The 13,152-nt window shown below is 35.0% G+C and overlaps 1 protein-coding gene across 5 annotated transcripts in view; it reads right to left on the minus strand.

Moving 5' to 3' along the window:
• The window catches only part of MAGI2 (membrane associated guanylate kinase, WW and PDZ domain containing 2), a 1,327,276-nt gene that overhangs the window by 589,545 nt on the left and 724,579 nt on the right, over window positions 1–13,152 (minus strand). For all 5 annotated transcript variants that reach the window (XM_061198469.1, XM_061198467.1, XM_061198466.1 and 2 more), the window contains exon 3: window positions 12,122–12,241. In XM_061198469.1, coding sequence (XP_061054452.1) covers window positions 12,122–12,241 — 120 coding nt within the window. The remainder of the gene's footprint in view (window positions 1–12,121; window positions 12,242–13,152) is intronic.

Genomic DNA, 13,152 nt, shown 5'->3' on the forward strand with positions numbered 1-13,152 from the left:
GCAGTATTATACTTCTATTTAATTCCTTCAAGTGCCAATAATTCTTGTACTTGAAAGTACAAGATTGCTAGCACAAAAAAGTTGCAAACGACTGTTCTAGGACTTGAATCCACCCTGCCTTAGCAAGGCCTGTCAAAGTCAATTCCCTCTCTAGCAACCTGATAGTCCCCCCGCGCCAGCATCTTCCCTTTAAAACCCAAACACTAGCTTTTCAACCTGCTGTCTCAATATTTTCATGCTCACATTTAATGTATTTTGTTACCTTTGGCAAGATCTTGATCAATATTTTCTTATTTTGAGGCAGCCGTGATCTACTTTCATGCACTCTTGGGAATGTTGTACTCTCTTATATGATTTCTACTTCTACTATTGTTTATGAAAAATAGATGCCATGAGGATGCATTTTTTCATTAATAGAGGAGTTATGTAAAATTTAAATGAAAAACATAAACAAAAATACTTTTCAAGTTACTGCAAACCCATGTTGGAAGGATATAAACAATTCTATTAAATATTATTTCTGAATCCAATTCTATAATAAGAAGTTATTGGAGTCTACCAAGGAGCAAGTGTGGTCTCAAATTACATATAATAGAATTAAATCAATGGTAACTGTAAGAATACTCAAGAATAGAAAGTAATAAGCAACAAGAATACATGGGATGTGTTTCTCTGAGATGAGAATGAGTATTCACAGGGTATGGTTTAAAAATGAAGTAAAATTTTAAATTAAAGAATAAAATAAGAAAAAAAGAATAAATGAAAATAAAGTGCATCTCTTCCTTTGTTAGCTCAGTATTTTCATATACTCAGAGACAAACATTTTTATTCCCCCTAATAGCTTCCTAATTACTACTAAGAAAGCCTGTGTAGATAATAAGATAAGGATTTGAAGATGAAAGAATAATAAAAGAAGAAAATGTTATATTTTCTAAACTACAGGGATATGATATAATTTTTTAAATTATAAAGAGAAAATGAGATATATATCAATTGAAATAATTTTTTCCATTCAAGCAAATATTAATTATGTAGGACCCATTTGCCAAGAGGGCAGATTCCAATATACCATTGGACTTATTGAATAACATGAAAAGTGTAGTGAATTGGGGTAAATTACATCAGTTTTTAGACATACACCATGCCAAACCATACAACTTGTGTTTGAACAAAACTCCCACGAGCATGTCCATTTCTAAGACAGTGTTGCTCCCTATGAAGGACAGAGAAGTCATTTTAGTTAAATTTCCACTCTATTCAACAAGTCATTGCCTTGTGGGAACATTTATAAATATCATCTCCATTATTCTCGTTGTTCCTTATAGCTATACAGGTAAAAAAAAAAAAGAATTGAAATGTAAGATCCAGAACCAAGATATAAAACCATTTGAAGTATAAAATGTAGCATATCCCAAAAGAGGAAGAATTTTAGGACATAGAGTAGGAATACAGCAGAGAATCCATGTAGGCTTCTCAATTTTCAGGAGAAATCAAAAGATAAACAAAGCAAGAATAAAGAAAGAGAATAGTGTCAGTGGGCTGCTGGTATAAACAAAACCCTTGAAAGATCAGCAAAAAGAAAATCTAAATTATGAGAGAATAAAAATATGACAGGAGCTAAATATTAAAAGGAAAACAAGCAAGAAGAGTACTAAAACGAAGGTTAGTGCAAAGGCAGGACCAAGAACGTGAAGGAAAAACATGATAACATAATGTTGCAAGAAAGTTTCCCAGTGTAGGATATCTTTAACTTCTGATTAATATGTTTTGCTTATAAGATGAGTATATATAACACTCTCTGAAGGTGAACTTTTCATGAAAATAAACCAAGATAACGATGTATTATTTACCCCCCAAGTTGTAAATATAGGCTTTGAAAAAGTAGCCTGCAGCTATCACTCCTTAAGATTCCTGGGGGACAGGTGAGTGTCTCAAAAAGTGAAAAGAAATCTAGAAACTAGTACGTTAAGATTAAAAACAGAGCAGATGAACTTGTAAATGTGCATTTTATTAATACATTGATTTTAACAGTTTGGTAATGCACTGATAGTTTTATAGATCTATTTTAAATCTAACATATTCAAAAAATGACAAACATTATTGGGGCCAAAGAATATGTTGTTTCCAACTTCATTACAATCTAGTCATTTTTCTAAAGTATATTTATATGTGCCTAGAATGTTTGGGGCATATAAGAACATCAGGTTTATCTGCATTTATAGAATACATTCATAAATTAATTATCGATAGTTTAATCATGTTAATTCAAATATAAATTTGAATGCATATTATAAATTGCTTCTAGACAGAAGATAGTTAAAATATTTTATAACAAGATATGTGTTCCATTTGCTTGGCATTTTCAGGGAGTGTAGTATTCTATTTAGGTGAATATTCTAGCCTTTCCCCTTTAGAAGTTCAAACTTTTAAATTTTAATCACCTTTGAAGCAAATCTTTCTCAAATATTACGTTTTTGCATATACCTTAACCTTTTCTGGATAGCTCAGGGTAATTATTAGGAAAATCAATAGCTGTGCTGGGTTGCAATACTCCGCTGTCATCTGGGAGACTGATGAGTGCTCCCACTATAACAAATGACCCTAGACGACTCTGGTTTTTAAATTTCATCTGTACATTTTTTGTACTTTTCCCCTGTCCTAAATCCCTGTGAGGCTGTCAGCATGCCGGCCTCTAGGAGTCTCCATCCTCTCCCCTCCCTCCCTCACATAAACCATTGCAAGCATCTTCTTCTAATTTGCTGCTACATTTTACCATAAATGAGAGACTCACTAAATTGAGGGAAGATAGGGGAAGAGGGAGGAAAGGAGTTAAAGTTACCAAGTCTGCAAATATTATTTGTAAAATGAATATTCCTGCACATACTTGAAGGTAGAAATGATAGGAAATGCCCTTGTTGCAGTGGGTTATACTTCACTTCAAGTATAATAATACTTGCTTCATCTCCAGGGAAACCAGATGGCTGCATCAGAAGATTTTTCTCTGGAAGTTTTATGGAAACGATTGACTCTCACCCTCAGAGAGTGGGAGCAGAAGTCAGAAGTATCTAATCCTTCTGGGAAGGATCATGAGGGATCTGGCCTGGAGAACCTTTCTGTTCTTATGGGCTAGCCCAGAGGCAACAGATGCTTTTGGGAAATAGCACCCTCCAGTATCAGGTCACAATGCCAAAGGACAGGTCTGTCTAGGTAAATGCATGTCCCCTGCTGTAATATCCTCAGATATGTCATGGAGGTAGGGGAGTAAAAGAAAGAAAGCTCAGCGGAAAAATTTAAATCAAGTCTTTACCTTGTATTTATCTATCATAAGGTTCATGTCAGTTTGAGCTTCCTATATATTGTTTAAAACTTTTTTGCTTATTGACTCTTTATGTTGTGTTAAGTATTTGGTTTACCACTAGTAATCAAATTTAAAATATAAATTTTTCAGAATTATCATTGTACCCATTAACTGTTTAGTGAAAGGAATCAAACTTTCACCTATTGTAAGAAAATTTAAAGAAGTCATCCTAATGTAAAAGAGAAAGAGAGAGAGAGAAAGGTGAAGTGGGAGTAGAAATCTTATTAGCAATGTATAATTAATAATTGAATAAAATTTTATTTTCATTTCCTTTCCATTAAATCTCCTAAGAATAAAAGAAGAATAAACAAACTCATGCTCCCTTATACTTTATTGAAAACCAGCCAGAAAATGTTAGTGAAATACCTAATAAATTCCAAGTACCATATGTCCATGTTAATTAGAATGCCTTCACATTTCTTTATTGAGAGAACACACATACTAGTTCCTTTGTTTTAAAATAACATTCTGAATTTGCATATTTTCCAATATATCCCAGGACCTTTCTATCTCTCCTGTAGGTTTGGCCTCATTACTTTTCTTCTCCAACTCTCTACTGACTTTCTATACTAGAGGTAGAGAAATCAAGAAAGTCTTTGTAAAACTTTTGAAAAAGATTAAAGCAAGCATGAACAAAGACAGGAGTTATAGGACAGGGTAATTATCATTAGTTCAAGAAGTATGTAGGTGGCACCATCCATGGAACTTGGGAGGTGGAGCTGGTGGGCTGGGGGAGGTTTACTGGAAGATACTGTTTTGTTGACTAAGTTTACTAGGCTTTGAGTTCGGGAAATCTGACCAACAATGAATCACTGCAGTGAAAACCAGACTACGAGGAATGGCCATAGAAAGATAAGAACTATATTTTGGAGAAAGTGTTACAGTGTAGAGGATACTGAGAGAAAAACAGGTATGGGAACTCAGAACAGGGACCCATGAGGTTAACAACGAGATTTAAGACAAGAACAAAATGATTACAATTATAATACAAGGTAATCTAGGGCAAGATTCTGAAGCCAAATAGATGCTGCAGCTCTAAACTTCTGACCTAGAGCATTTTGAATTAGGAAGTAGATGTGGTCCAGGGTTTCAATTCTATTTGAACTTCTACATAGGGATTAAGGGGTTCCCATTGTTTGGTTCAAGGAAGGAACTTAGGCATTCATTCAATTTATATTCATTGAGTGCTTCCTAGGTGCCAGAACCATTCTAAGCTCAAGAATTAGCAGTGGTTCAAATTATCTGACCTCTTGAGAAGTCTACATTCTAGTGGGTAGACACTGACAATAATCAAATACACAAATGGACATAGAATGCATTTTCAGTTATAGTCAGTACAATAAAGAAAATACATCAGAGGAAGGGAATGGAGAACGTCAGCAGGTGCTATTTTGGATAAGGTTGTCAGGTAAGAGTTTCCTGAAGATTCTTAGATGAATATCTCAAAATAAGAAAAAGGAATATGTGGGGCTTCCCTGGTGGCGCAGTGGTTAAGAATCCACCTGTCAATGCAGGAGACACGGGTTCGAGCCCTGGTCCGGGAAGATCCCACACGCCACGGAGCAACTCAGCCCGTGCGCCACAACTACTGAGCCTGCGCTCTGGAGCCCGTGTGCCACAACTACTGGAGCCCATGCTCTGTAACAAGAGAAGCCACCACAATGAGAAGCCCGCGCACCGCACTGAAGAGTAGCCCCCACTCACCGCAACTAGAGAAAGCCCGCGCGCAGCAATGAAGACCCAACGCAGCCAAAAATAAATAAAATAAATAAATTAAAAAAAAAAAGAAAAGAAAAAGGAATATGTGGTTATTTGGAAGACAAGTAGTCTAGGAAAATGAAATGACAAATTCAAGATCCCAGGTAGATGAGAATATGCTTGTTCTGTTTGAGGAACAGAAAGGAAGCCAGCATAGCTAATATAAATAGTCTGACGACAGTATAAGTAAAACTTCCCATTTTGTTATAACTAATAACAAGTATCAATTTCTGTTTTTACTGGGCCCTAAAAATTCATACTTTTAGTGTCTTTAAGAATTAATTTTTGTGGAGAAAATCCCATGCAGACAAGATATGTTGACCACTTGATCCTAATTTTATCTGGTTGTTACATACATACATATACAGCCCGTAACAGATATAAGAGAGCCGATTATTATATAAAGAGGGACTAACTGCTTCGGCATATTAAATTTTAACCTAATGTTATGAATGATTTTCCATAATTGTCAGAGTTTGAAGCCTTCAATAAGGAAGAGCTTTCATATGGTATGAATCTTACACAACATGATTGCTTTTAAATATAAGGACAGCAGGGTATTTTTGAGAACTGGTACTTCAGTTACAGTTTGACTAATTTTTAGTCAAAGCACTCAATATATCTGTCTACTTTGCAGCATGATCAATGGAAGCCTCAAAGTTTCAGATATTGTTTTGTGCACAGGATGAATGAAAGTTGCAGTTTATAAAAACAATTCATAAAACCATCTACATCTACTGTAACTTTGTTGGAGATTGAGATCAATGTTCTGAAATAAAGTATTTAGTAATAAAAATTAGGACACAGCTTTCCTATTTTTTGATGATTTCTATTCCCCTGGAGAGAAATAACAGATCTGTGGTTAATCAGATTCTAGACTCCGCTGTCTCTTAGATCAGAAATAAGGAAAATATAAGGAAAGAATGTCTCAGAAAGTTTTATTTTTCAGATTTGAAATTCAGATACAAAAAAAAACTTTTGTAGAGTAGGATGTTAGGTTATAGTTTTCAAATAACTAATGTATGAAACAAGTCTCTGAAAAAAGTTTGACAGGAAGGGGACATTAGGGCATCACTGAGAATAACTGGAGTAAATGAAACTTCTCCTTTAGGAAGGTCTATATGTCTAATCTAAGACTAATGGCAAGAGCCATTGATCATCACTATGTTGATGTTATTTTAGAGAAACATGAACTCTCATGCGAAGACTGTTGTAATCAATTTGATCAAGAATTGATCATGTGGAATGAATGAATTTACTGTCTTTGATAGTCATGGAAATGTAAGATCCAGTAAATATTTTTCAATATATATTCACAGCTGCAGCAATACACAAATAAACATTACAAAATATTTATTATCAATATTGTTATCCATTTTTGTCCACTCAGAAAAACAACTCAAAGGTGAAAATATTCATCCAATCAACAAAGGCAAATAGGTTGTGCTTGTTGAAGCAGTGAAGAGAAATATAAGTAAAAATTTTAAAGTCATGCAGTATTTCTTCCCACTAAATGAGGGGCATGATATTTATTTCATGTGAAATCTCAATTTGTTTCAGATAAAAATTTACAAAGGATGTGTACAGGAGTTAGAAAATCATTGTAATTAAAGACACAAGCTTGAGGGAAATTAAGGAAACCCCAAATATCACAGTTTTGGAATCCTCAGCTTTACCTAATATCATTATGGGTTGTGATAGAGTCAAAGAAGTGAGTCTTATGCCCATGAATACTGGCTTTATTTTAATGATATACTCCAAAAAGGTTGGTCCTGTTCCTTTCAGCTACATTGAACAAAAAAATATAGAACTAACAGGAAACTGGTTAATATTGCAGTTTAGGTAATAGTAAACAAGTCATTTTATTTTCCTTGACTTCAGACTTTAAGTTATAATTTATACGATAATATTAAATTAGCTAATTAATTGATTGGTCTGTTCCTTCTAGTTCCTTTTGGGAAAAAAGAGTACTTAGAAATAGGCATTTGCATGACATACTTTGGAAAAAGCTGGGCTTGCAAAAGTCCCAAACCAAGAGGGAATTTTATCACATTTTAATGCACAATAACACTTCCAGTCTTAGTGCCTTACACAGGAGCAAAGCAGCATGCAAAAATCATATGCTCTCTGCAAATACCTTTGAACACATAATGAACCACTTACAAAAAACCTCTGGCATTGTAAGATCTCAAAGGGGTGTAAAACTTCACTAAATGTGTTTTTCCTTTACTGGTCAAATAAACACATACTGAATTTTATGTGCAAGTGTTTAGTGTTTCTAAAATGAACACCCAAATGCATGGCTTAGAATCTTCCACAATAGGAAAATTGCCAAGAGAAAGAAAAAGAAGGAAATATCAAAAGAAAAAAAATCTTACAATATGTAATAATAGCTGGACCCTTTTAACTGCAAGCTCCAAGAATCTACTGTTGTTGTGGAGGTTATTACTTACAGAGTAAAAATTTTCTCTTGTAATAGAGTATAAGGGAAAGAGAAACAATGACATTTTATCTCTTTTTTGGTCTCCTGGAATGACAGTAATCTTAGCATCAATTGAAGCATTGATTTGCCCTTCAGGAAATATTTACATTTCAGTGGATAGAAACTTGGACTGATAGAAGAATGGTTTTTCTGAAGACTATTTATAGCACTAATAATGATTTTTTATTGGATTGAGCATCTCTCTGTCACCAGTGCTATCTTGACTGGAAATAGAGATTCAAAATTTCAATAATAAGTGCACCAAGGTCATACTAAAAAAAGTAGATGTGGATTTTAGTTAGTAAAATTAAATGGATTTATGTAAAATTTGTTGTATCTCTTCTCTCATCATAGGAGTTATCAGCTTATTTTCCTAGAAAATTATTTGTCCTTAATATTTAAAATTTTGTAGGATTGTATGTGTTATACCAGGGAGAACAGCACTCATTTATGTACAGTTGTGAGAATACTTGAATTTCAGAGTCCTTGTAATAAAATTGTTTAAGAAACTACGTGGGCTGTTTACAGTTGGCTCAAGTCCATATACATTAGGGTCCATGAATAGAAGAAACCACAGCATCAAGGTGAAGGTGAGTGCCATATTTACACTATATTCTGCAGATGCCCTAATAACTTGCTGGGTTTGATTTGGTCCTCTTAAAAATTGAAGGACTATTACAATTGAGCTTATGTCTATTTAAAGAAAACCTTTAACTTTAAGGGTTTCTTCAATAGATAGAAAAATAGCTTTGTTTCAATTTAAAAGCAGAACAGCAAAATATGATAGCAAATGTTACAGCAGAACTGCTGCTCTGGAATATGACTGTGGATGATCTCACTAGATGAATTAAATGAAATAAGAGTCCAGGTGCAGCTCAGGGGACATGGGTTTGTTAAAGATGTCATTCAGAACTCAGGGTGAGGCAGTGTGAGTGGTCAGTGAAACCATGAATGTAGCATTCCAGACAACTGGAAGAAGTAGGTCAGGCAGGATTCACGGATTTAGATCCCTGGGTAATTCAGCACTTCAGACAGTTCCCAAGGGCACTGCTTCCTTCCAGGTACTTAAGAGTACTTAACCTTTAGATTACCAAACCTACTTATTTAATTCTACCTCGAGGTGTCACATTTATACCTGCATGTGACCTTAATCCCAACGGAATTGTCTGCATTCATCCACAGAGCTCTGTGGTCTGTGTTTCACATGAAGCCTACATCTTCAGTCCTGACAGGAAGGTTCATGGTGTTCTTCCTGTTACTTGAGGTTATGTCAGGCTTGTCACTAGGCCTTGTTATATTAACTTAATTTTCAACCTGACTGAGTATGAAAAGATGAAGATGAGGTCATCCAAGTCATGGAAGAGTCTTTACCAACACCTGATGGTCCATTACAGTCAAGTTCTCTGGGCCATTTACATGCAGAGCCATTCAGCAGCTGTTGTATAACAAACTGAAATGAGGTGCTCATACTAGATGGGGGGTTGGTGCTGCAGAAAAAGCCTTTAAGAATCTGCTAAAATTCTGCCTAGCGCCATGTGGCCTAACTGTAGAAGGTAACACAAGCATATTAAGGCCTTCCTTGCAGCCTCTGGTAATAACAGAATTGTTCTTCTGGAGCAAGGACTTTGGGCCAGTTCCTAAGATGCAGAACTACAATTCAGGATAGTCTATCTCGTTTCTAATCAAAGGACAAATTCCAGATTAAAATGAGAATTATTGACAACAAGACAGAAGTATATACATACATATATCAGTCTTAAGGATCCTACATGGTTAACAGGTCTGTGACCTTAATGCTCTGGGGAACTCAATTTCTTTTTAATTTCTTTAGTGGATTCACAGATATCAGAAATGGATTTTCTAGCCTAGCTGAGAGCTCTAAAGAGTACTGAGAAAGCATGAGAATGATCTAGCAAGGAGGAGGAAGGAGAACAATGGCCCAAACACTGCAGAAGGGAGAACATATAACAGAGAAAGTGGCATTTTATTATTTTATGAGAGAGTGATACCACGAAAGTTTGACAAATATAAAAGCTCTGAGGTCCTTCTTTATCTAGTTGAGTAGTACATGATTGTTACTCTGTATATTCTGAAAGCACCAACAGCAGAAAACGCATTCCCTAGGCTTCCTTGATGAATAACACATTAATAACACAAATAACTCAGGTAGCTCTGAGTCTGGAGCTAGTGATTAATCCTGAAGGAACAGCAGTGATTTTTATTAGAATGCCAATTCTACTGGTTCCTCAGCTGTAACTGTTGGAAAATCTGAAGATTCTGAGATTTGAGAAGGCTCCCTAGGTGTCCACCCAGATGGTTATGAGACCTGAGAAAAGAGCTTCTTATTTATCCAAGTACACAGTGTGTATTTGTAAATAACAGTATTGATTCCCCAAAGTCATGTGTGTAAATCAGCCTTATTATTCAAAGATCAGCTCTATGCATGCTTGGGAGATTAACAATTTGGCACCAGTTTAGCCAACTCTACTCTCAGTGCTGAAAAAACGTCTGAAGAAGATTCAGGATAACCCACCCTGACTCACAAAACTTGGTTACGTTTGTATGGTTTCAGGATATTTCCCTCAAAATTTAACTGAAACCTAAAATTTAAGCTAGGCTTTATTTTTAAATATTGATATTAAACTTCATGACATCTAGTTTATCATGAGAATACAGGAAATTTAACATGAACATTGGATTTAATTTTTTCACTTTCTATACAGTTAATACAATTTTTATTTAACAAAAAAAAGAAAGGAAAGGTCATACTACTCTTGGAATGCTCGTGGATATTAAGGCATTTGTTCTTTGCTACATAAATATGACATTTAAATACGGTAACTAAATACAAGGCATTATTATTAGCAGACATGCAAGCTAATGAATGCCACTAAATCATGTTGCAAAGCCCACAGGAAAACATACTACAAAATTTATTGTTAATTTACTCTGACTTCTTTGATATCATTATTTTCTATGATTTATAATTTATTTTTCATATATAATTTAAGGCAGCTTATATGATCAACACAGCTTTTTTATTTAACTGCTATGTATAAAACAGATAAGCAACAAGAATATATTGCATAGCACAGAGAATTATAGGCATTATCTTGTAATAACTTTTAATGGAGTCTAATGTATAAAAATACTGAATCACTATGCTGTGAAAACCTGAAACTAATATAATACTGTAAATCAACTATACTTCAATAAAAAATAAATATAATATTTTCAATCAATCTTCACTATCATTCATTTTTGACAATTAGAAGAAGAAACAACACTCATATAAAACCATTTTCTTTTCGTGGGTATTTTTGCCTATTTCCTATGAATGTGGAAATAAGCAACTAAATGTCTGACCCATAACTTAGGCACATGTCTCAGCCTAAATTGCCTTAGGAGTGTGAAGTAAAAAGAGATTTTAATACTTCTAACAACTTAAAAATACTGAGTTCTTAAATAACTATAGTCCACTGGACATCTACAAGTAAATGAAGGAGGAAGAGGAGGGCCAACTGTTACAAACCCAGTTTAGTTGCTCATGGTAGACCTCTGATATTTGATGCGCTAAGCAGCAATGCATGTGAGTTTTGTTTTTAATATCACTCACTATTAATTGCAGTTCAGTAAAACTAGATTCATCTTTGGATGTAATAATACATATAAATATAGTTTACACATACAGTAACTGTGACATAGGAATAAAGGTATTATTTTCTACTGTTTTTTAGTTATATTACTTTAAAATTTCATTATACAGACACAGATCTGTAACTTCATTAGACATAAACTACATACATGTAGATGTTACTTGAACATATACATGCAAGCATGTTATTTATTTGTATTTTTCAATGCTATCATTTTTCCTTTTATGGATAAGACTACTGAGGTTCAGAGATACTCACTGGGTTACTTCATATTCATGGTGGGTAAGTAGTAAAGCCAGGTTTGGAACTGAAGCAGATTCTGGCTTAGGTTACACTGCTTCTTCCTCTGAATCATACGTCCCACCTTCAAGGTTTTAATTTCATTTGTTCATGTTTGACACGGGCACACAAGGAAACCTGTGGTAGAGCTTTGGAGTTCATCCACAGATCATATTTTCCTACACCATCATTTTGCATGAGAGGCAAGTGAAGGCAAGTGAAGTGAAGTAACCGGTGAAAACTACACTGAGGTAGTGACAGGACTGGAAGTCAAGCCCTGTGCTCTTTAGATGCTGCCTAGAGATGAAGATAATTTATCTGGAAGATCACAGCTTAGCCTCAGGATATCCTGATCACAAGGATACTTCAGTGGGTATGTACATACACATTTCTCTTGGCTTCTTAAGAGTAGAATTAACACAGATATATTTTAATTTTTCTTTACAAAATACACTTCTAAAGTGACCTCATTAAAGCTCTCAAACCAAAACAACAGCACATTAGTAATCTGGTGTTCTAATGCATTTCAGTCAAAGGAGAAAAATGTGATGCGATGAGAAATAAATTCAGCGGCAGAGCTGTGCTTACCTTCATAAGTCCCACTTTCTAGGAGAGCACCGCTTTTCTCCAATTCCATAAAATCTTCAACAGTGATGAAAATATAGTCCACTCCAGGAACCTCACCCTCCTTATGTGGCCTTGTGGTGCCTGAATAAGGAAAATTAAAAACAAAAGAAAGACTCTAAGTGATTTGTTGCTGAACTTTAGAAATACCACCATACTTCTGAATATTCAATAACACTTGTTTGTACGTCCTGCGAGCTGGCAGTTTGCATTTGTCCTTCTGTTTGTTTGGAAACAGAAAATAGCAGGGGGTTAAGATTACAGTAAACATACAAAGCATTTTTCTTCATCAAGTTTATAAAGAGTTCATTGCCATGGAATGTGGCTGCATAGGTTTTTCAGTGAAAAATGCAGACCATTGTGCCCTTTTTGAAGAGGCGGCTTGAATATTGGGCCAGGAGTCTGCTAGCTCAGGAATTTACATATCTCTCTTCCATGAATGGACCTCTATTGTTCTGTGGAGTGCTTTGCTATGACATAAAATACAATGGAAAATAGAAATGTTAGCAAAATGTCAATTTACCTTTATATTTTCATGATCTGCTCCTTTGGGGGGGGGGTTGTTGCCATTTGTTAATTTTGTGCCAAATAATAGCTTATATTTGATTTAAAGGATAAGAAAAGCTTTATTATTACTTAAAATTAAATAAATAATAATTAGAATTGAGTAATAATTATAATTAAATTAGTATTATGTTAGTAATATAGTACCCTTCCTCCCTCCCTTCCTTCCTTCCTTCTTTCTTTCTTTCATTATTGCCTTTAATTCTGACTGAATTGGGAGGTGACACACTCCAAGGGGTTACTGCATGGGTCCACCACTCTTGTTTCCTGCATCACCTATAGAGTAAACAGCTTCTGTGACCAGGGTGACAGGAACAGCAGCCTGTGGCTCAGTGCAGCTCCACTGGAGAAGTCAGTCTCCCAGACCTGCTGTCCAGTTTGTGAGGTGGGAACCAAAACAGAGATATATTAAAGGCTGCGCGTTTGTTTTC

Source organism: Eubalaena glacialis, chromosome 8 (genome assembly GCF_028564815.1).
Source record: "Eubalaena glacialis isolate mEubGla1 chromosome 8, mEubGla1.1.hap2.+ XY, whole genome shotgun sequence".
Classification (NCBI taxonomy): domain Eukaryota; kingdom Metazoa; phylum Chordata; class Mammalia; order Artiodactyla; family Balaenidae; genus Eubalaena; species Eubalaena glacialis.